Source organism: Elaeis guineensis, chromosome 3 (assembly GCF_000442705.2).
Source record: "Elaeis guineensis isolate ETL-2024a chromosome 3, EG11, whole genome shotgun sequence".
NCBI lineage: Eukaryota > Viridiplantae > Streptophyta > Magnoliopsida > Arecales > Arecaceae > Elaeis > Elaeis guineensis.
Genome location: NC_025995.2, coordinates 16,804,397 through 16,830,028, shown reverse-complemented (window position 1 = coordinate 16,830,028; position 25,632 = coordinate 16,804,397). Strand labels below are relative to the sequence as shown.

General features: G+C 37.1%; 1 protein-coding gene across 1 annotated transcript; it reads left to right on the top strand.

Moving 5' to 3' along the window:
- The first annotated feature begins 976 nt into the window (after window positions 1–976).
- LOC105033082 (UDP-rhamnose/UDP-galactose transporter 6) lies at window positions 977–24,377 on the top strand. The gene is made up of 6 exons (XM_010907735.4): window positions 977–1,330; window positions 11,205–11,414; window positions 22,093–22,277; window positions 22,364–22,564; window positions 23,358–23,519; window positions 23,742–24,377. Exons 2-6 carry the CDS (start codon window positions 11,285–11,287, stop codon window positions 24,069–24,071), a joined length of 1,008 nt encoding a protein of 335 aa, XP_010906037.1. The 5' UTR covers window positions 977–1,330; window positions 11,205–11,284; the 3' UTR covers window positions 24,072–24,377.
- Window positions 24,378–25,632: the final 1,255 nt, after the last annotated feature.

Here is a 25,632-nt window from a genome sequence, read left to right as displayed (position 1 = left end):
GCTTTCCATTTATGGCTCTTTCCTCGAAGGTCAATCGAAAGGCGACCGATCTATGGTCGGCTGACCCTCCTTCGGATATCTTTTCAGTCCCTTCAAAGTCCTCATAGGTCTACTGACAGCTGTTAGGCGACAGTTAGCCATGACACTTGAAGCGATGATGACAAATTATCCTTCAAAAGCTCCCGCCTTTGCCTATAAGCGGAGGCCTAAAAGGGACGTCAAAAAAGATATGCAAAAACTCTGCCTCTCACACTCCTTCTGTTAGATCAGATTTCTGACTTGTACATCAGAGGGTCTGACAAACGTCGAGGATCACTATCAGAGCAATATCTGATCGAAATTTTTCTTGCAGGTCCTATCTCCAACGATCCAGCTCACCACCAACTCCAGTCGCTTCGGTGTTGGACGAAAATCGGCACCAACACCTATTATACACATTAAGGATGGTACGATTGCCATCCTTAGGAAAAGGTGGAGCTTTTTAGTTATTTTAATTTTGAGCAAAATTTCTTCAAAAATATGAGCACCTTTAATAATAAAATATATAATAATATAATTATTTATTATATTATGATATATCAATCATATTAAATTATGTTATTAAATTATTTAAAATAAAAATAATCTAGTAATATAATTTAATATGACATGATTTATCATAATATAATAAAAAATATATTATTTTATATTATATTATATAATATATTATATTATTGTAAGATCGTTGGAGGCTTTGGAACTCTTCTTTGGTGGAATCCAAGGAAAAAATCATGTCCAGCACGGTGTGCATATGGCCGTGCATGCCGTCATTATAGCCGCTCTTTCGGCCCTTCCTTATTCATCCAGCAGTCCTCTCGGTGCATTATGCTGTGATTGATGACGTGTACAGCCTCGTGATGCACGCCGCGCATGATATAATTTGGTCTGAGACGGGGTCGAACTCCTTTCGAGTCCTCGTCTCCGTCGCGCCCGACGCTCTCTTTCGTCTCTGTGCCGCAATCCGCTCCTTTCCGCCGAGATCCGCCGGTCTCCTCCGACCTTCGCCAGCCTGCCGCTGATCTCCGCTCCCCTTCGCTGTTCTCCATCACTCTACGCGGGTCTCCACTCCTCTTTTCTGATCCGCCCTTTTACTCGGCATCCAATCTGCACCATCGAAGGTCACTCCACCGATCGGTCTCGGATCTGCGCCACCAAAGGTTACTCCGCCGGTCGGCCTCTCATCTCCGCCATCAAAGCCTTAATCGACTGCCGGAGCTTCTCCTTTTCCGTGATCAACGCGTTCATCTGCCTGTCGGTGCTCCGATCATCCATTATAACTCTCAGATCTCAGGTTTGGTCTTCTTTCAAGTGAACAGAATCAGAAATATATATATCTCTGATCTTTCATATTCTCTTTTTATTAAGTTTGGCATCCAGTGCTTGTCAGTGGGTCCATGTATTCCTAAGCCATCTTGTTTTCTTCACCTACCATCGATGAAACAGGGGAATCAACATTCCGGGTAGAGGGAGCTTTTCCCCACAATTTCAGTCTTTTTAAAGAGTGGTAGGTAGTTAGTCAAGTTCTCTTTTTATAGAGGGCATAGCCGGGTCGATCCATTTCAGATTGAAATCTGAAGTTGCGGCATTGACTTGAAAGGTATTGTCTTGTGCTAGCATATCATTGTCTATGTGCATATTCAGGGATGCGTTTGTCATCGTCAAACATGAGTTTGGATCTAAGAGTAGAATCTTGAGTATTTGGCTGCAATCTAAAAGTAATTCTGGATCACATTTAAGATCCCTCAAAATGTGGTTTACGTATCTTTTTCCATTTTCCATGGACGTGGAAGCTAAATATCACATTTGCAGGAAGCTAGTTTTTTTTTAGAAAAATTATGAATTTCCCTCTCAATCCCCCTCGTACGATTTTTTTTTTTTTTTGCCCTCTCACTTCCTTGTCTTTTCTTCAGATTAATCTTATTCCATCTCCATTCACATCTCCAATTAATCTCTTATAATCTCCTATCATTTCTATCTAATTATTTATCTCCTCTCATCTGCATCTACATCCCTTTTTGTCTGACTTTTTATCTATCGGGACTCTTTCTTTCTTCAGATTAATCTCATCTCCATCCATATCCTCGATTAATCTCCTTTTATATTTTCTTTTTTTCCAATTTTTAGGATTATTAATATCCTCTCATCCTTTTTTTCTCCAACTTTCATTTTTTTCTTGACATTAATCTTCTCTCATCTCCATTCATTAATTTCCTCTCATTTCTATCCCCCCTAATGACATGACAATTTCAAAAGAAATAAGAAAGTTGGAGGATAACTTTAAAAAAAATATAAAAAGAAAAAGGAGAAAAAAATAAAATAGCAAATTTTATATCCAAACAATTTTAGAATCATTTTAGATATTTGTCTTTTCTGATCATTTTGTTATTCAAAAGCAGCTTTTTGATCTGTTAACCAAACATACAACAAATTATTTCAACAGCTTCATAGTAGTTTTAGGATATTGACAGCCAAACAAAAAACTGCTTTATCTCAAAGCAGCTTTTGACATCAAAATACAATTTTTACTAAAAATAGCTTTTCGATCAAAAGCTACAGCATTCCCATAGACCCAAGTCAGTTAAAGATTAAAAATGATGTCGTATGTGCGCTCTCTGGTTTCATTTATATGAGATCTAAGTGTCATGAAGAAGATGAGAGGGTGCTGAAACAATGCCAGGCCCTTAATCTTTTATAACATCTAAAGTGCAAGGAAGGCAAAAAAAAAAAAGAAAATAGTGGCATAGTAGGTGATTTATTGTATATGTGTTGCCGCAAAGCTCCGAGTTGGTGTAGCTGAGGTCGGTCTCCTACCGATGTGGATGAGGTTGGTAGAGTAAATATGTGTTGCCGCAAAGCTCCAAGTTGGTGTGGCTGAGGTCGGTCTCCTATGATGTGGATGATGTCGGTCTTCTATCGATCTGAAATTTGGTGACTGACTGAAGCGCCTTCATCTTTTGGCACTTGAAATCCATACTTATCAGAGATTTTTCAGTGAAAAATTCTCCAATGTTTAAGTCAGATCAAGCTTTAGAATATAGTAAAGAAAATATAAGAGTAGACTAGTGCTATCATGTTCTGGTTGGTGTTTGATCGAGCTGGAGATGGTCAGCTTGGATTGATCGACGTCTGGCCGATCTGACGATGGTCGGCTTTGGATTCCGATTTGATCAACATCTGAATGATCTGGAGATAATCGGTGTTCGGTCGAGCTAGAGATTGGCTTGGTTCTAATCTAATTGTGGGAGGTGATATTGAGGAGGAACTTGGTGGTGATGGTACTGAGGAGATGGAGGTTGTGGATGAGGAGGGTGCCAATAGCGTGTGGCCATAGGCTGCAGCGGCCTGGAGGTGGGTGAAATCGAGCTTGAGGGTTTTATTGGATGGGAAACTCGAGGCCTTTCTTATAGATGGCGATGGCCTCATTGGTGGAATCAAGATTGAGGTGGGAGGTGCTAGGCAAGAGATGAAGACGATGAAACTTCTCTACAGCATGAGAATTGGTTAAATCTGATCTCTTCTTTTCAAAATCGCTAAATCTCACGATGTTAGGCTTTGTCCCTCTGATCTAAGAGGACAATCATCTTTAAGGGAGAGCCATACGGTCTTGTCTAAGGAGAGAAGAGTGAATTTATATCCGATGGATAGAGGAGAATAGAACATAAATCTCAGTATTTGCAGAGTAGACATGGGGGCATTAAGTATTCCATTTCTCTTTGTTTAATTGAAAAGAAAGAGAGGCATTAACTAAGAAGAGAGAGAGAGCCTTAAATAAAGAGAGAAAGAGAGCAATAATTAGAGATAGAGAGAGTTGGGATCAGTGGGCGTAACTCTCTGGTCCTTTAGATGTATTTGTAGCCTTTATATGGAAGGCTAAGAATGGATAAGCAAGGGGATAGGGGTGATAGAATTGGGGAAGGCCAATTGGATGAGGCAATATTTGGTATTTCTTTCATTTGCGGTTCTCGAAATCATGGAGCCATTTCGATTTGGAATGAGTGGTCTTTGCAAAGCCAGCATAGAGAGGATCATGCCTCTCTCTCGATGTATCTCGTCATCCTTAATTAGAGTTCTCTAATTTGATTGTGCGAGATCGACAAAGACTTCTTGTTTTGCTGTTGTTGTCTTTTTTATTTGGATTCCTTAGTAACTGCCCATGATTCGAATCTATTTGAAATTAATTGCTCACTATACACATTGTATTATACCATATCATATGCCCGACAGTTCTGAGTCCGAGCCATTTTCTCTAGTTTGGGCAAAGGAAGTAGTTGGCTTGTTACTCATTGACCTATTTATGATCAAATATTATGAGTGCTATTAAAATTAATTTTGGGGGTGCTCGTATCTTATTTTGCTTGTATCTAAAGTAGGTATACATCTAAGCTCATATTTTGGTGGTCTCAACTGGGGTCGGGTGTCTCCAGTCGATTATCCTCGTAGTTAGGATTTGGAGGTCCCAGCCAAAATCGAGGTATCTGCAGTCAATTGGTTGGAGCCGAGGTCAAAGCTAGAGCTTGTATTTTGGAGGTCCTAACTGAAGTTGGGGTGTCTCCTTATGGTCAACTTTGGTCGAGTACATATTTAAAGGTCCTAATTAGAGCCGAGATATCTCCAAGAAGTCAGTCTTTTTTTGACCAAGTTGACGGAGGTCCAAGCCGAAGCTTGGATATCTTTAGATCGGTCCTCATCCAACCTTCATTTTTGGAGGTCCAAGCCAAAGCTCGGGTGTCTCTAAGTAGTTGGTGTGCTTTCGAGCATTTATTTAGAGGTCCTAGCCAAAGCCGAGGTGTATAGGTCATTCCAATCCCGACCTTAGTCGATTTTTCTTAGTTGCTTGGATGGATCCAGATCTTAAGTTTTGGGGGGCTGTGAGCAATTTAAGGTGCTCGCAAATGCACCAATAGTGAGATCATTGCCGAAGATGTTTGATCCGACAATGAAAGGAGGTGAGAGACGTTCTCATTTTCCATAGATGGTGCCAATCTATTAATTAGTCCGAGTGGGCTTGGGCATTTCGATTTCATATCGATGTATCTTTTGAGTGGTCAAAGCTTGGGCTTTCGCTCTCCTCGCTTTTGGTACTTGGTTCTCTTCTCCTAAAAAGGTGGGTTTTTGGCTTATCCAATCTTCAGCTCGACTTGTTTCTGATATGAGAAGTAATTCGTAGGGGTCTCAATTTGAGTTATCCCCCTTTCTTGATTGGTGGAGGTCAGCATCTACTCAACTCATATCCAATATAAGAAGAATGTCATTGTTAGCTCGACTCACATCTGATACAAGGAGCGTTAGGGTCCCTATCTGGGTTATCCCCCCCTCTTGGTTGTTCGAGGTTGGCTTCAACAGGGTCGCTCTGAGTTCTTTGCAGCTTGGTGGGGTCCGAGGTGGACCTCTTTGCTGCTTTACATTGAATGTGGACCCATAACATTTGGAAAAAATGGAACAGGAAAACACAAACAAAGAGAAGGCATTAGGAAAGATGGAGGGCCAAGGGTCTTTCTCCAGTGCATTCTATTGCCGTGGAGCTTCGGGTTGGTGTGGTTGAGATCGGTCTATGATATGATATGATACAACTTACATGGCGAACAATTAATTTCAAATAGATTCGAGTCATGGACGGTTACTAAGAATCTAAATAAGAAAGGCAGCAACAGCAAATTGGGAAGTCTTTGCCGATCTCGTGTAATCAAATCAAAGGAGAATTCTAATTATGGATAGCGAGATAAATGGAGAGAGGCGTCATCCTGTCTACATTGGCTTCATGGGGACCACTCATTCCAAATTGAAACAGCTCCATGATTCTATGAATGCAAATGAAAGAAATATCGAATATTATCTCATCTCGCTAGCGTTCCTCAATTCCATCACCTCTCTCTCTCCCTTGCTCATCCATCCTTATCCTTTATATGAAAGCTAAAAATTTATCTAAAGGACTAGAGGGGTATGCGCACCATCCCAAGATTCTCTCTCTAATTATGACTTCCCTTCTCTCTTTATTTAGGGCTCTCCCTCTCTCCTCAGTTAATGCGTCCGCTCTTCCTTTTCAATTAAACAAAGGGAAATAGCATACTTGATGCCTTCCATGTCCATTCCACAAATGCCGAGATTGACGTCCTCTCTCCCTCGCTCATCCATCCTTATCCCTCTATACGAAGGTCACAAACTCATCTAAAGGACTAAAGGGTTACGTCCACTCATCCCAAGACTCTCTTTATCTAATTATTGTTTCCCTGCTCTCTTTACTTAAGGCTTCCCTCTCTCCTCAGTTAATGCCTCCTCTCTTTCTTTTCAATTAAACGAAGGAAAATAGCATACTTGATGGCTTCCATGTCCACTCCACAAATGTCGAGGTTTACATCCTCTCTCTCTCTCTCTCCCCCTGACTCATCCATCCTTATCCCTCTATACGAAGGTCGCAAACTCATCTAAAGGATCAGAGGGTTACGCCCATTCATCTCAAGACTCTCTCTATCTAATTATTCCTTCTCTTCTCTCTTTATTTATGGCTCTCGCTCTCTCTTCGGTTAATGCCTCCTCTCCTCCTTTTCAATTAAATGAAGGGAAATGGCATACTTGATGGCTCGCACATCCACTCTGCAAATGCTAAGATTTATGTTCTATTCTCCTCTACCCATTGGCTATAAATTTGCTTCTCCTCTTTTCTCCTAGTACAAGACCATCTGGCTCTCTCCTGACAGTGATAGTCCTGTTAGATCAGAGGAATAGAACTTAAATTGTGGGATTTAGCGATTTTGAGGAGAAGAGGTTGGACTTAACCAACTCCCATGCTATAGAAAGGCTTCATCGTCTTCTTCTCTCGCCCGATGCCTCCCATCTTGATGTCAGCTCCACCAATGAGGTCATCGTCGCCTACAATAAGGGCCTTGAGTTTCCTATCCAATGAGGCCCTTAAGCTCGGTTTTGTCGATGCCTAGGCCGTTACAGCCCATGGCCACACCCTCGGTTCCTCTTCGATATCGCCTCCCATAGCTAGATCGAAACCAGGCTGATCTCTAGCTCTGCCAAACACCGACCCTCTTGAGATCGGTCAGATGCTGATCAGATCGGAATTCGAGGCTGACTATCTCTAGATCGGCTAAACGCAGACCAAATTGAAACCTGACCATGTTCAGTTTGGCCAGACACTGACCAAAACAAGGTAACACTAGTCTATTTTTATATTTTTTTTTACTGTTATTTCAAAGTCCGACCTAACTTAGACATCGGAGGTCTTGGTCAAAGTCAAATCGATAAGCTTTTCCATTGTTTTTGTGCATGGATCCACAACTCTGAGGTTGATCATCTTTTACCATCGTGGATCGAACAGCGCCCCCCAGATCGTCCTAGCCGGGCCAGATTTTAGCAGCAACAATATCAATGATAAAGCAAATTATTTAATGTAAAGAATGTTTTTTATCATCTAGTGAACGAATGCCATGAAGAGAATTCTATCCTTGATCGAATGCATGGAATGATTAAAAGATTGGTTAAAATTTTTGTTCGTGGATATCATGTCTGATCCCATAAGTTGCAAATTTGGATCCCATGTATCTTATAGGATAAAATCTTGGATAGCCAAACATGTATTAAGTTGGGACTGACTAATCCACTCTATCCTAAACAGAACTGAACACGTCTTGATTCACCTAGGATTACAATAGATTGACCTCTTAGAAAAAAGAATTGACTTAAGGCATGATGAATGAGTTAGTCCAGCCCTTCTGGTCACTGGGTTTTGACTATAATCAGTATGATGCCATCCCTATGATTATTTTTTTCTCTTTTTTTCCCCTTTTATCTTTTCTTTATTTCTTTCTTATTTCTTTTTTTTTTCCCCTTTTTTTTTTTTAACTTGGTCTGTCCTTTGCTCCCTCAGACTATGCCAAGTGTAAGGGGATCAGCTATGTAATATTCTTCAGGTCAAGATTTAAACTACTTTGCTTCATGCAATCATGATTAGAAACTAGCATAGTTCATTCAGTACATTATCTGCTGACATAGGGCACACATTAAGATGGAAACATGAACAGAATTACCATATGAATGACATGCCAAGATACATTAGGAAACCAATCACTTAAGAACAGCCTTATTTCACATGTGTGGCTAACAAATAAAAGAGATCTTTCTGAGCAGTTCATGTTAGGTTAGAAATTTAGCATAATGTTAATTTACTCAATAAGTATATGAGTTGAACATGAGCTAGACTCTTGAGCTTGAAAATAAGGGTACTGAACACTTGCTATGTTTAGATCACCTTTGTTCGGTTTGATGTCAATTAATATTTATATAAGCATATAATGCAATATAGAATTTACTTTATGTTGCAATTAGTGTTTTTTTTTTTGATTTTTTCTAAATACTAACAAATTTTATGTAAAGGAAGATATTTTTCAATGTGATGGTTGTAGTCCTTGCTTTTATATACTTAATGGAGCAACTAGGTTGGGAACTAATGGAATAAATTGTTAAGGGTTTTACTAAAATTGTTGCTTTAACTTTTTTCTTTTTTTGGGATACTTTGCCTTAATCCTTGTCCTAATCTCTTCTCTTTCCTTCTCCCTTTTCTTTCCCAAGTGATAGAACCATAGCATCTAAGTCTTCCTTTGAATTGGTCCCCTGGAATGTTTAACATGGGGTTCCTGATTTACCCTTTTCTGTATCTCCTTCTTAGTTGTGATGGTCATGTCACGAGGTCATATGGTCATCCTCGGTATCTTTGATCGAGGGCTTAATCTTTTGGATTAAGCCAGTAAATTTGTGGCTGAAAGATTGATCTAGACCGTCATAACATGACAACGATCCTCTCTTTATCCTCCTCTCCATCCATGCCATGTTTGTTGAAAGATCATCTTCCTCCAGTCTAAGAACTCTCATCAAATTTTGACTAGAGTTCAACAAATTGTGGCATTCATGTTCTTGTGGTGGACATGAGGAGTATTCTAATTCAAAAGCATAGAAAGTCTACCTTTTTTTTTGTTAATCTTGATATACATAGTTGACTCTTTCTTTACCCGCTTAGGCTTTGAGGTCAGTTGGTTAATTAATAGCACATAGTATTGGAGCTCAGATTTCTGGAGGTCATTAGTTCAACTCCCTTCCATTTCAGTTATGTATTTAATTATTTCTAGTTCTATCTTGACTTAGTTATCCCACCACATTCATGGTTTAGGTTTTCTTTTTTTTCGTATGTGTGTTGGTGGGGGGGGGGGGGTGTTAAGCCTGAGATACAATGCTGATCCTTTCCCTGTTAACTTAAATCTTTTGGGGTCCATTGGTTACTTGACAATCCTCACTACTCGTTAATAAGTGCATTTCTACCCCCTATTAGTATTTCAAGCCAAATTTGAATTAGCCCTAACTAGCTAGCTAGCTTGTGTTCATCTTGTTTACTTTCCTATTTGTATGCCACTGCTAGAGACGGAGCAGTGGTGGTTCCTAATGGAGGTAGAATGAGGCATTGTCTTCAGGACATCGTGATTCTCCTTATGATTGGCATTCTTCATTTGGAGAGATCTTTGTGGATTGATGGTGGGGTGGAGTGGCTCATTATTCTTAGATTAGATCCACCAGATCACCTATCATCTATAAGGTTGGCGATTAACCCAAAAAGACATCTCAATTGTGTCTTTCTAATCATTCAATTGGTCCACCATCATGTCAAAGTCTTATTATCATTCCAAATATCAAAGAAAAATCTGCTTGGTGGAAATATTGGTCAAAATAAAGGTATGTTACCACCCTTGAAAATGAATGTCTATGGAGCCGCTAAGTGCTATTTAACATCATTTTATTTGACATACTTTTGAGACTTGCATCCTAGATTTTGAGGCATCCATAATGTATTCCATGCATCAATTTAAGACAATTATACTTGATCAATCATGTACTCCAAATTATGAACCAGTTCAGATTAAGAATGACTTGACCTATGCTAAGCATCAATTCATACTAGAGATTGAAAAGAACATACGTGCAAGACAAGATAATTCCTTTTGACAAGATTTTATGACATCATAATTTCTCAAAATAAGGAAGTTGCGACCATTTAACATCGTTGTTTAGATCTTTTGAGATGTTAGAATGGCATATATAGGAGCCTTGCTTCCAAGATTTGCAAGCATCTGCAATGTATTATATAAGTTCTATGCAGGATAACATATCCTTGATACAATTATTTCAGGAAAATAGATTTCTCCTAGTCTAATTTCATGATCAAGTAAAATATAAGAATTCCTCCATATCATACAATAGTTGATGAACTTCCTGTGTCCTGTTTCCAGTAAAAAAGAAATAACAAGTACATCTCCCGAGCAAGCAATATTGTAGCAAGTGTTAACAGGTGATGATCATTGCAAAGACACTTTGGGTTGATTAGGGTGTGAGGATTATGTTTCATCTATTGGTCGGCGAATTTGAAGGGGCAGTTACTTTCTTCCGGTTGTGATAGTTATAATTACTATAGCTATTGATAGATATGAGAGTATGTGTCAAACTTCATATGATGTAGCCTTTGAGTAAGTTGGGGGATTTTATATCAGAGTGCATTATTTTGAAAGATCAGATGAAATACAATTTGAGAATGTTCTCTTTATGCAATACTAGACATTTTTATTCACAAGGATCAGGTGGTGGATTGTATGAGTTAGGAAGCTGAAGATCTTTGTTGATTTACATTGTCTTACAAACTTTGTATTTCAAGATTGGCTTATATTCATCACAGACGGGTCTCTCCTTAAAGTTATTGGCTTAAAAAATGGTTTAAAGTGTACTTAATATTGCCCCTGTGCATTGTTGAGCTGCATCATCTGGTTGCGGTGTTATCTTGCTGCCTGAGTTGACTTGCCTTGTTGTATGCATTCTCTTGTGTGAGCTTCCTTTCAATGGGTTTGTTTGGTAGGAAAAGACTACAAACTTTCAATTTACATTTCCTCTTTGTGTATATACAAATTGAAATTATGAAATTTTGTGTTTTCTAGCATCTATGTTTAATATGAGGCAATATATTGGGTAAGTATCATTCAGTGATTGCCTGCCCAAAATTTTCCCGGCACTTGATATTGTAAGTCTTTCTTCTAAATGCTCCATCTATTCATGTGCAATCATGTATTCTCAGTTTTTGATTAACATCTATTTACCATATGTAATACTGTGGTTTTCTGATGTAGAGGCTTTGCTGTTAATATGGACGCTGGAGTTTGGAGATTTGTAGGATAAGTAGAAAAAGAAGCAAAGACAAATAGCAAGTATGGCACCTTCCAGCAAGGCAAATCAAAAGGCGGCATTAGATACTGGTGCATGGCTGTTCAATGTTGTGACCTCCGTGGGAATCATTATGGTGAACAAGGCCCTAATGGCCACATATGGCTTCAGTTTTGGTAAACAAATAAGAGTTCCTAAGCCCTTACCAATACCTTTTGCATTATATTTGAAATTTTGAACCATCATGTGAAGTAGTTAAATTACTTTATAATAGATAGTTATGCATGCAAATGGGCAAGCAGATAAGCTCAGAAAAAGTATGGTTCTTCACAGTTTTTGAGGCACAATGCATATTGAAAGAACTTTACTATGAATTATGTCTCTTAATAAATTATTGGAGATTTGTGTGTTGATCATGTATATATAATTTTATTTTGAAAATAAACTTTAGTTTACTAAAGATGTTGATGTTGGATATGAATGGTTAGCATGATATAATTCCTTTAATTGTCAAATATTTTGATTACACACCATTTTTGACAAAATTTTCTTATTAAAAAGTTAGACCAGTAATTATCTGTATATTCTTTTTTCTTTTGATTCTATGTAGTTGCAAACTTACAATGGAGATGATTGCATAGAGGTTTCATATCTATATATGAAACTGATGCAGGACAACTTGGTGTTGTCCTGTTTATGCATTGGTGGACCTACCTGGTTAGGAAGTTGGGGTTTTGTTACCTTTTTATGCTTGCTATACTGTTTCAGAAGATGGGGCAGAAGTGAACAATTTAAGGAATCGAAGGTAAAAGGTAGGCTTTTTATATACTTGAAGGGTTTAGGGAATAGGCTTTGTTGTCAGCATGGTCTACGGTATTATCCTGTACCATCCGGTATAGGGCATACCGTACTAGTCTTGTATCAGTATGCTATCTCATAATGTACCAACATTTGGTATGCTATCTTGTACTGTATCGAACCATGTAGACATTATAATAGGATGGTACTAGCATGGGGTCCGGTACCGAGATGGTGAATCTTGTTTGCTAGGAATAGGGTTCCCAGGATTTTGAGGTTAAAGCTAGGGGTTCAGTCTTGACATAAGATCAACTATTAGTCAGTACAGATTTTTATAGCGTAAAGAGAGGAGATTCGAATGAAGAAAGAAGAAAATGAAGGAAACAGATAGACAAGAGAGAATAGAGAAGAAGGTACTAGAGAATATTTTTTTTGGGGGGGGGGGGGTTTGGTGGCGGAAGGGAGAGAGAGAACACTTCTTAACAACTCAAGTTATATCGTACAACTCATCTCCTTTCACTACCCATTCACTATATTTATAGCCCACAGATAGACAAGAGAGAATAGAGAAGAAGGTACTAGAGAATATTTTTTGGGGGGGGGGGTTTGGTGGCGGAAGGGAGAGAGAGAACACTTCTTAACAACTCAAGTTATATCGTACAACTCATCTCCTTTCACTACCCATTCACTATATTTATAGCCCACCTTGACTTAGGCTAAGTAACCTAATAAAATAGAAATAGATAACTTGGAGATGAAATAACTTGACATCTTTTGGCTGCCAAGTGGCCCAATATATTAAAAAAAAGGTAACTTAGAACCCAAGTCACTTGCAAGTCCATTAACTTCAGGGCCAAATAATCTATCATAACTTTAAAACAAGTATACTTATTTTATGATTAAATCTGGACCATTCATGATTCAAGGGTGATTGAAGAATTCCTTGTAGCAGGACAAGAGCCCGCAATACAATGCTTTTCCATGTTCTTGATCGAGCCTCCATCTTTTGGAGCTCCCCTTTGCTGCATCAAAGACATTATGGAATTAGTAGTAGGAAGCATGCATATGAACTATTAGGCTGCATTTGGGAAGATGCTGTTTCATTTATTATGTTCTTGGATCAGGCCTCAACATGTGTATTATCCATCAACAACCTTAGATGGACCTGAATCAACCAGAACTTTTGGACATATGGATCAGGTCCACACATAATATTTGAACATTTTAGACAATGGGTTTCCCTCAGCATTGAGGTCACATGATTTCCTACTTGCATGAATCTAACCTAGTTGGGATTATAAGTAGTCTAGGGTGGTTTTGTCAGTAGTCAGGCTTGTCCTAATTTGATGCTTTATGCCTACCTTTTTCTTAACCTACATAGTCCATTCCTTTCATTTATCACCCCTTCCCCATCTCTCATAACCTGGCATTGCTTCCCTTCTCACCTCCCACAACTCTTCTTCTCATCCTGCTCTTCCAAGCTTATCTTCCTCTTTTCTTTGACGTCCACCTATATGTGTTATCTCCCCATGTTTGCCCTTCTTCCTCTTCCTCGTTGCCTATCCTTGTTGCAATGCTTTCATTCCTTTATGGTTCTTACCCTCCTCGATCTATGGCTTTGCCCCCCCTCCACACCCTCCCACCTCTGTCCTCCTTCCCTCCCTTAAGGCTACACATGGGTCAAGTTGGATTGGGGTTTGGCAAAATCCAAATCAATCCATGTTTGAACTTGGTAACAAAATTGAATCCAAGCCTAATTCATTTTAACTTGAGCTCTGTTGGATCTGGTTTAAGATTTATGTTAGTGTTTCATTTGATTTTGGTTGAATCATGCCAAGAATGATTTGAACAAAATGTAGATAAATTGGTTAATTATATAATCTGAATAAATTATGCATGGAAACAACAATTCAACATGAGACATCACCCCATTCTGCATAAGATTGATTAGCAAGCATGTAGAAATTATGATCCTTAACATAAGTTGATGTTTAACTTTATAGCAGTTATTACTAAAGTCAAATTGATCTTTAAATTCGAGGAGGGCTGTGAAAAATTTAGTCTGTTAGTTTCAGGTTGATTTGGACTAGGATAGGTTCATTTGATGATTAGTATTTGATTCATATTTGAAATGGGTCATGTTTTTTTATCTAATTCTAGTCAAAAAGACTTTGTTTTGGATTGATTGGGCAATTTTGGGTCAGTTTCCAATCAGAAGTGGATCATTTAAATGTATTTGCAGCACTACCCTTCACTTTGACCTTCATCCTTCTCTTTTTAAATGCCACCTGCAGTTCTTTTTTCCATTTTCCTTTAGCATCCACCTTGTCCTCCAACTTTTCACTCTTATAGTTCACTTTGACTTTCTTACTCCTTTTTTCCCCTTTCTAGAAGCTGCATCACTGTACTTGTGTTGAATTAAGGTTTGATTATGTTGGAGGTCCCTGAGCTCCCAGACTGGACTGAGTCATCGAACATACACAATTTTACATAGACCTGAAGCTAAGGTCTGCAATCTTGGTATTGAAAGCCATATCAATCAGCTACAAGTATGCTACAGTACCAAGTTGAAATGTACCAGCATTTGATACATAAACGCATATCAGTTAGATATTGATTCACTATTTTTGGCATTTTTTGTTTTAAAGCTTATTTTAAAGTTTATGGATCTTTAAATTACGATTTTAAGGATGTTTTAGTATTATTTTATTTCATATTGGTCCGAGAGACCATATGATTGCTTTATAGATGCAATTGTAATAATTAAACATGGTGCATACATACCAATATCTATCTCCACATGGAGTTTGTGCTACTTATAGATATGGGATCTTCTTCACAGTCAGGGCCTTTTGGACATGACTCCAATCCAGATACGATGGGTGCTCACCCCTGTATCTGATAATCTGACTCTCCTAGATAGCCGCCCTGATATTGATCCTTTGTTTGATACTGTGCTGCCATCTCACTGCTGTTTGAGGGAAGATTTCAGCAGCAAAATCTGAACCATAGTTTCGCCGAGACTGTGGAGGGTAGTAGCCACCTAAATATAATATCTTAGATGAAGAATATGCACTTGAATTATATCTTGTTTGTGCATGGTGGGATACAGGATAGAATGAGGGATCCATCAACTATATGCTACGATATCCTTGTGGGCTTTATAACATGCATTGTAGATCGTATCTTGCATGGCATGATTGAAACACGATGTTAGTGCATCAACTTAGATTCAGTGGCTAAGTCGTATGCACCCCCACCATGGCCACTACTACCTTCTTGGCCATTAGATGCATCATTGCTCGAATTGTCATTAGTATCATCACTAGTATCGCAAGATGATCTAGAAACTGATCATTTGAAGGCTTAGCGACCTTGAAATCTAAGTGAATGAGCTCCTTATTGATCCTCTCTAACTGATCTATAACTTTCTTTCCTTTTCTTTCCCTTTTTTGCTGCTCTAAGAAACTGCTTTTTTTTCCTTGATTGCCCCTACCTGTTTGGTTCAGCTAGGTAGCTCAAATTGGCCCACCAATGTGATTGGGCCCACCTCCCTGATTGGAACAGGTGTCATGATTCAGCATCTTCCTGTCATATTTCTGAGTGGATGTTTCAGAGATAGAGCCTCGAGATCCCAATTGGCTACTAGTGGCCTCTACGGTTGCTCCTCTTGCTAGGAATTGACCGGTTGTGATCGTGCCATGTATTGTTGTGCTTATTATTCTGCATTTGACCAGCCTCCTTTTCTATGACACTATCTGGTCGAAGAAATGATCCTAGCTCATCAAACTTTAGCTGTTGCCATTGGTCCTTAAGCTAACAATCATGGAATCCTCATCATCATATACAAAGTTATTATGAAGTGGGTCATTGTATTTCAACTCTACCTCATCAATGTGGTTCATTTTGAGCCATAGATTGTGGTTTATGTACACCAAGTCATTCATTCTTTTATATGTCAAGTGGTTCCTTTGTTTACTGTGTGCTAAGAGGATACCGTCTGTAAGAGGATCTGAATTGCTAACATCCTGAGGTTTTTAGATGATAGTCCAAAATAGAACCACCATTTAGCTGCAAATGCAATCAAGTATTAGACACTTGCACCTCTAGTGGTGCCGACATGAAATCAATACATCTTTCTCCAAATTCCAACCCATATCATTATCTGTATCTTTCTTCCTTCACGAATTCATTTTAGGAAATTTGATAAATACATGTCATAAACCACCTCATTCATCACCATAAATTACACAAACTGGATCTTACAATGTTGCCAGCCTGAAACTTGATATATTTAAACCTCTTGGATATAACATAAAATAGCTTATAGGTATCATCACATGAGTGATGATACACCTTGCTCATGTTTGTAAAGAATTTATGCAGGTATCATAGGTCAAAATAGTTGTAGAGGAGTTTGCTTAGGCTTAAACTTTGAGGATCTGAGAATGTGTTGTACAATATGTTCCTACAGTTCCTTTCTATTCTTGTATTGTTCTTTATGAATTTCTTTTGGATTTACAAAAAAATTACTTAGGAGTGAAACGGATTGGATAATATCTGTTTAAACTCATTCTGAGTGCAGATTTTAGTGTCTGATTAATATCCATATTTGTAGGTGTATCTATGAGAGAAGAGGATATAGATTTGCATACACAAATATCATATTCATATCCAGATATCCTTTCATCCCCTTTTAGTCTCATAATTTTCTTCCATTTTCAAGTGACAGCATCAATATATTTTCAATTGTTTTTTTCTATACAATCACATCTTAAATATGGTTGATGTCATCCTTAATAGGCAGCCATTTAACCCAAAGTCTGTAATTCAGAAAGTTGTTAGGATCAACTAAAGAATTGTCATTAAGTGGATGCAATTGCTTCTTTGTTGTTTTTCACTTTTCTGTATGGCCGTCTATTTCTTTTAGAAAAGAAATAAAAGACAGCTGGGAGGCTTGTATACCAGATTTGAGTTATTAAAATATAAATTTGAAAAATATCCTGGCAAAAAATTCTATAGTGGCGTATTTATATCAGCATCCATATCTGTATTTTAATAGTCGATTAGTATCCCTATCTGTATAAGAAAGATTTGGATACAAATTATAACATCCAATTAATATCCATGTCTTTATTTTTTTGGCTAATCTGTGCCCTTATCTGTACTTGCCAAATAAAAACAGATATGGATATGCCTTTTATTTTTTTCACTAATATTCTATTCAGTTTCAGGCTTTCAGCCTAAATTACATGTTTGGATGGTCAGGCTTCAACAACCTCACCTTTTTAAATGATTTGGATAAGAGATACCAATCTAGACCTGTTTAAAAAGCAGATATGGTCAAGTAGATATAATATAACATTTTTTTCCATTTTTGAATGTAAGTTAGAATTCAAAGTTGTACATCCACTAGTCTGAAGAAATGTCTGGCTTCAGGCCTAATCAGGCTATTCTTGGGTTATGTCTTAGATTTACTTGTCCCATTTTCAAGCCTAGTCAGTCATCACATAATGAGTTGTTCTACAACCCATAGATAGGAATCCATCGTTGCCAAGTTGCATCGGAGATCCTAGCCAATAAACCTTGTCTATTACGGTGTTACCCATGTTGTTGTCCAAACAACTATATGATTCCCCATGCAGTTTAATGCAAAGCTTCTCAATTTAATTTTATTCAATTACTTCACCTATATTTGTAGATTATGATGAGCTAATATTTAACGATGCCTTAAAGCATATATGATGAATATATTGAAGGAATAGTTATTAGAAATGACACACTTTGAAATCAATTTATAGTTTATCTGATTTAAAAAGGTAAGAGTTTTGAATTCTTATAATACCTTTTGGTTCTGTTTGTCAATTTTCCCCTTTCGGTCCACTAAACTCACCTCACTACCTGCCATTCCTTTTCACAGTTTTTGTTTTGTAATGTTTCTCACTTGCTCTATTTCATGCCCCTTATCTTTGATATGGATTGCTTGAAGAGGGCATTATGCACCTAGTACTTATGTGGGTTAATGAGAGTAGCTAGTCTCCCATAATTTCTTTGCCAGCTTTTCTATTAAAATAAATTTTCATACTTAAATTAGACTACATATTATGAGAGGCATTGGTTTTGTGATTATTGGGTTGCAAAAATCATGGGATTCCATACAGAAAAACAAGAAATCAAAAGAATGAAAGTTTTGAAGATCTTTTTACATGTTCTGGATTGATATGGTTCCACTTCCATTCCCAATATCTGCATTTTGCGCTTGCCATGTTTATACATGAGAGAAGGAACAAAGGTTAAAGGAGCTAAAATGAAGGGAAAGAAGGAAGAAAAGTAGAGGTTCCAACGTCATATACAAAATTCCCACCTAAAAGATTATTGGAAAAAATAGAGAGAACAAACAAGCATAAGAAGGAAGGGGAAAGAGGGAGGAAGAGTTGTAGGAGGGAAAAATCTTGATATCCTGACATGGTTATTTCTTGTAATGATTACTTGCAAGACCCAAATCAATTAGCTCTCTTGCCCCCCCGCCCTCTCTCCCCTCCCTTCTTCTATTTCATTCCCTTTATTGGGTTCAAGATGGGTCTGCTTGGGGATGCTGCAGCTTTTGATCAAAAAGCAATTTTTAGTAAAATCTGTGTTTTAATGTCAAAAACTTCTTTGGGACAAAGCAATTTTTTGATTGGCTGTCAATATCCTAAAACTATTCTAAAGTTGTAGAAATAATTTGCTATACATTTGGTTAACAGACCCAAAAGTTGCTTTTGAATGATAAAATGACCAAAAAAGATAAATATCTAAAATGATTTTAAAATTGTTTGGATATAAAATTCTCTATTTTATTTTTTCTTATCTTTATTTTTGTTTTTTTTTTTAAGTTATCCATTGACTTTCTTATTTCTTTCGAAATTGCCTTTGTGTCATTAGGTAGAGATGAAGATGAGAGGAGATTAATCAAAGAGAGAGTTCTGATACACAAAGAAGTCAGCAAAGAAGGACATGATGTGGATGGAGATGAGAGGAGATAAATGTGAAGAAAAATAAAGTCCAGATAGACAAAAAAAATCGGACAAAGAGGAGAGATGAGAGGAGAATAATCATCCTGGAAGTTCGAAAAAAAGAGACGTAAATAGAGATGAGAAGACATTAATCGAAGATATGGAGGAGATGAGATGAGATTAATTTGAAGAAAGAGTAGAAAAGAAAGTTGGACAAAAAGGGACATAGATAGAGATGAGAGGAGATTAATAATCCTGGAAGTTGGAAAGAAAGAACGTAAATGGAGATAAGAGGATATTAATCGAGGATGTGAATGGAGACGAGATAAGAGGACATTAATCGAAGATATGGAGGAGATGAGATGAGATTAATTTGAAGAAAGAGTCGAAAAGAAAGTTGGACAAAAGGGGACATAGATAGAAATGAGTGGACATTAATCGAAGATATGGAGGAGATGAGATGAGATTAGTTTGAAGAAAGAGTTAAAAAGAAAGTTGGACAAAGGGGACATAGATAGAGATGAGAGGAGATTAATAATCTTGGAAGTTAGAAAGAAGGAACGTAAATGGAGATAAGAGGATATTAATCGAGGATGTGAATGGAGATGAGATGAGATTAATTTGAAGAAAGAAAGAGTACTGATAGATAAGTGGGGAAAAGGGACGTGCGAGGGGTATTAAGAGGGTAATATATAATTTTTCTTAAAAAATAATTAACTTCCTGCAAATGCAATATTTAGCTTGCGGTGCTACATCCACAGAAAGCGGAGGAGTTCAGCTTTACATAAACCATATTTTGAGGGATCTTAAATGCGATTCATAATTACTGTTGGGTGATAGCCAAATACTCAAAATTCTGGTTTTAGGCCCGAAATTACTTTTGACGAGTATAAACGCTCCCCCAAACATGCACTATGTAACACAGAATTTTCTAAAACATTGTATAGCATTTTTTTTTTTTTTTGGCTTCTTTAGTTTTTCTTCAAATTTTCAATTTTTTTTCAATTTTACTTGATCTTTTCATTGAATTTGAAACTTGGAATGAAACATTGAATGCCGCCAAAATTGCCAAAGCCAAAACTCCATTGAGCGGGTGGTTTCATGCTCAAACCTTGTTTCATACCCAATTGTAACAACAGCTAGTAGGTTCATTTAACTTATCCTAAAAATGGATTTGTCTACATGAACATAGACATTAGTAGCTGGAATCTTTTACCTAGGCAATGCACCTGCTTCAGAATGTTCCTAGAATTTTGAACTTGTGCCTGCTTTCTAAGTGCTTTCTTACTGTAAATATTTTTAGAGCATCTGCTTCCTCGCACTTGCTACTGTAGTTGCCCCCCAACCAACTTCCCGACTCTGGCAGCTAGCTATAGACAATCAATTCATTGTAGAACTCAACAATTCATCATCATTAAGAGATGAAACTGATAAAAGTGATTTTACACTTACTGCTTGGTTTCCATGGAGTGATCAGGCCTTTCAGGAGTCACTAGGTGTAAGGTGATCTTTAGAAGAGTTGTGGATGCTTTTTCTGAACATGAATCTGTCAATATTATCTTATCTGGGCACCTGTATCCGGACTCCATTGGCAGTATCTTTATGGGGAAAAATCTTCCAGTGTTCGCCTCATTGTCATCTTAAAAACTCTATGACCGTTATCTCTTGTACAAGAAGGAAATGGACTGACTGAGCTAGTTTGTAGCCTCAATGTTTGACTGATGAAGAACAGAGCACTGTGGTGAAACCATGACCATGTCTTCTAAGAGGCAAATGGCCTTGTTGACTGGTTGGTGGTTATTAGCTGCTAGAACTGCAAAATCTCAGTTTTGGCACTTGTCAGATGAACTGGTAAGACAAATGTGGAGCAGGTACTGGAGGCTGTGTTTTTGCTGGATTAGTGTAATGGTGTTGGCTCTCCCTTTTTGTAGTATGCAAAAGGAAGAAAAATTGAATAACATGCCTTCCATTACAACGAAGTCACAAGTGTGCATGTGGGACGATTTTGTTGTTTAGAGACAACTTGGCATCAGTAGTCTTCATGTTACGCTTATTGGTCTGACATGATATTCTAATGAAAAAAATTTGTTGAAGTATGTCATCTTCATTAACTGCTGCTACTGTGATTTCTATTATTGTCATCATGCCTAGCAGTGAATGTTGCTTTTCAGTGGATGCTTGTTGGATATATGGCCAGTCCCGCAAGTTAAATATTTTTGGGTTTGTTTTTTTATCTTGATCAGTGATGAAACTAATCTGTGAGGATTTGCAGAAGATTAATTAATGTCTAGCTCTAACTGCAGTTATATTGTTTGAAGGATAAGTTGGGCTTTTCCATGGAAAATAGTACACTGGGGATGTCATCTTGCATGATTTGCATCCATGTTGCATCTATCCTATCTGGGCATTCTCTGCCTGATAAAGCACCAGACCATATAGCAGGACTAATAAATTGTTTGTATATTTAATGACCGGGTAATTTGCTGCTGCAAGTTATTAAAGTCTGATTGAAAGGTTGCTGAAAATATATTTGGAGGGGTAAATCTGACCTAACTTTCGAAAATCAAAGATCTAAATAAATGTTATGCAACTCTATGTCCACAGTTTTTAGGAGATACCATGCATATGTTTGTTACCAATTTAATAAAAGTGAAATTGGGCATGTAACCTAATAATTTATGTTATGCTCTGGTGAAATGGAACTATAATCATTTACACTCCTGCAATCTTGTCGGTCTAATCCTTCATGGTACTGTATGGTTCTGACTTCCAGTATGTAGTTGCTTTATATTGATGTTATTTATTTCACCTAGCAGCTGTCTATCCATTCTGTCTCTCGGATTTGTTCAATAACCAATTACCTTGCTGGTTAGAATTGGTCTTCCTAGTAGACCATGAAACTTGAAAAATTTCAGACAAGTTGCATTACTGTGCATCTGTATTTAATTAAGTAATTCAATTTGGATATCCATGTTTCAGAAAAAGCATTTTTCTTGTCCTTATTTCTAAAGGTGTTTGTCTTTAGGGCCTTGATGTCATATTTTATTATTTCTTTTCACAGCTACAACATTAACTGGACTGCATTTTGCCACGACGACTATCATGACTGCCATACTTAAGTGGCTGGGATATATTCAGGGCTCCCATTTACCATTACAGGAACTTATAAAATTTGTTCTTTTTGCAAACTTATCAATTGTTGGGATGAATGTGAGCTTGATGTGGAATTCTGTGGGGTTTTATCAGGTAAGTTACTGGCCATATTATGGTTTACTGATCTGGAAATGTATAAAAATATAAATTACAAATTGACATAATTGTTTGATTTTCAGATTGCAAAGCTGTGTATGATCCCAGTATCATGTTTTTTAGAAGTTCTATTTGATAAGATCCGTTATTCCAGAGACACAAAGCTTAGCATAGTGGTGGTTCTCATAGGTGTTGCAGTCTGTACTGTTACTGATGTGAGTGTAAATAGTAGAGGTTTGATAGCTGCGGCGATAGCAGTCTGGAGCACTTCTTTGCAGCAATATGTAAGTGATTAAGCAGATTACATGATGCGCTCATACTTCTCTTAATATGTGTGGAGCTATGCAATCTTTTAAATGGATTTTTTTTTTGAATTGTCCTATCTTTCAATGGTCTTTTGATCTTAAAATTGGCAAACACAAGAATTAGAATTAAGCATAGGTTTTGCCTTTAAGATTTGTAGATAAGTATCTGTCTGTATACGTGCAGCTTCTGTACATGCTTGATATGTATGACCTAGGTTGCTTTTCATTCAAGTTGTCATGTATCATTTTCTTGCATTGATGTGCTTGCAAAGTTAATTATTTGGCTGCAACTATGGTATCTTTGTGTGGATAGGAACTTGTCTGAAAGTTCTGCTATCATTTAAATTTAATTTTCGTTGGACAATGCCAAAGTTTCAGTTTAATTAACAGATCCCCTGAAGTTCTCCATTCAGTTTTATGGATGGCTGCATATTTTGCTCTGCCATCATTGAGGATCACTAGTTTCCTTTTATCTCACAAACTCGAAAGCAATCATTTGCTTATGTGTAAATGTGTCTAGTTAAGAGGACCATCTCATATTCAAGTATCTCTGAACATGTCCCAATCTTGTTTGCTGGTATAACTTTAAAACTATGCTTTTCTCGATGGTTTTGCTTTTACAGTGTACAAAATCCTGTCTTCCCTTTGATTCCGTCATGATGCATAACAATTACAGTCCTTTTTAGCTCAAAGTCTAAAAAGATAAAAAAGAAGCATTATGCCAGCTTTTAGAAGTAATAACCTTGTTGTTCTCTTGATTTGGCTTCTGTAGTATGTTCATTTTCTTCAACGAAAGTACTCACTTGGATCATTCAACCTCTTGGGCCATACTGCTCCAGCCCAGGCAGCATCACTGCTGATACTAGGGCCTTTCCTGGATTATTGGATGACAAACAAAAGAGTGGATAAGTTTGACTATAATGTTACTGCAGTGGTAAGTACTAAATGATTTTTTTTTCTCTTTTCTAACATTGATGATTGTCAATGCAGGTTCTCCTGGTATTTGTTGTTCTCTAATCCGCATTGCTTGTTTTCCTGCTAATTTATATTTATCTCTTGCTGATATTGCTGCATGCCTTGCATAGTGCTGCATTCCCTTGTACACATATTCTTATTATTATGCTGAAGTCATTCACTATTTGATATTTGTCTGTAGTTCTTCATCATATTGTCTTGCACCATTGCGGTAGGAACCAACCTTAGTCAATTCATCTGCATCGGAAGATTCACAGCAGTGTCTTTCCAAGTCCTTGGTCACATGAAGACTATTCTTGTGTTAGTTCTGGGTTTCATCTTCTTTGGAAAAGAGGGCCTTAATCTTCATGTAGTTCTTGGTATGATCCTAGCAGTTGTAGGAATGATCTGGTATGGAAGTTCATCATCAAAGCCTGGGGGAAAGGAGCGCAGGAGTTATTCCATGTCAAGTGACAAATCCCAGAAGCATGGGGTGTTGTCAGATTCACGAGAGCTTGATGAGAAGGTGTGAGTAGAGTTTTTTCAGTTATCTTTCTCATCAGCCCACATATTGAGCTTTGAACTGACAAAGCATTGGTAGGGCACCGATTGCCCAGTAATCTTTAAAAAGGTCAGAAACATTTTGCTTTTATTTTTTAAAATTTTTTTGGGATTTATTTGGGGAATACCAGCAGAGTCAGTGCATATCTCCCCACAAAGGTTCTCTTTGCTTCACGTCTATAGTAATTTATTTACTTCAACATTATCACATTTTACAAAAAAGAATTGAAGGGTGTAATTTGCATGTAGTAAAATTTTCTTATGCTTATCATATTTATCCTGATTGGATGGGCTCTACAAATTTGACAGCATACAAAATTGTTTGGTTATGATCATTGTAATCTCCCAGTCTTCATTGTTGTTAACTAATGCATGTATTCATTATCCTATTGATCTAATATTTGATCAAAATCCATGAAGTGACTAAGATCAAAGATGGAAGAGAAATGAAAAAACACAACGTAACTCATTTCAGCCAGCATTACCTTTTCAAACCAAACTATTGAGCCTCGTGCCAATTTCGCAATACCTAGCTTTCTGCATAGGAACAGGCATTATCTCAAGCTCATCTTGCTTGAAGCAGCTGATCTAGTAGGCTTAAGACTGTAGTAATTGAAAGGGAAGGCAATGTAGGAAGCTGCAGCAAAGAGCCAACTTTTTGCTTGTACTGGTTCTGGATCAATTACTCTAAGTTCTAATGACAGTTGCTTCCTGATGGATTTTGATCATAAAGATACAGTTCTGGACTTGGTATTCAGTAGAATGTGTTTTGCTACTTTCTGTACTACTGCCTTACCAAGTGCTGAAGATTTATACATGGAACTAATCCTTTTGGTGGCTTAGGTTCCGGTGTGCATTGCTTTTTAGTGCTCTTAAATTGTCTGCTAGCTGATATAAATTGATACATATATGTATACATATATATATATGTATGTATGTATATATATGTATACATATACATATGTATGTATATACATGTATACACATACATGTGTATGTATACACATACATACACACACACACACACACACACACACACACACATATATATATATATATATATGTATGATGTATGTATGTATGATGTATGTATATGTATGTATGTATGCATACACATACATGTATGTATGTATACATACATATGTATGTGTATACATATATATACATATACATATACGCATATGTATACATACATATACGCATATGTATACATACATATACGCATATGTATACATACATATACGCATATGTATATAGATATATATACATATATATACATACACATACACTTACACATACATACATACATATACATACACTTACACATACATACATACATATACATACACATACATATACATACACATATACATACATACATACATACATACATACATACATATATATATATATATATATATATATATATATATATATATATATATATATATATATATATATATATATATATATTATGAATATTGATATATCTTGAGACAGTAGCTAGTACTTCAGTAAAGTTTGGTGTAGAT

Bases quoted from the DNA above. Each gene is read 5' to 3' on its own strand.
- LOC105033082 (XM_010907735.4), top strand. From the start codon at position 11,285: ATGGCACCTTCCAGCAAGGCAAATCAAAAGGCGGCATTAGATACTGGT. The intron at 11,415-22,092 runs GTAAACAAATAA...TTCTTTTCACAG, and splicing joins CACATATGGCTTCAGTTTTG to CTACAACATTAACTGGACTG. The intron at 22,565-23,357 runs GTAAGTGATTAA...TGGCTTCTGTAG, and splicing joins GCACTTCTTTGCAGCAATAT to TATGTTCATTTTCTTCAACG.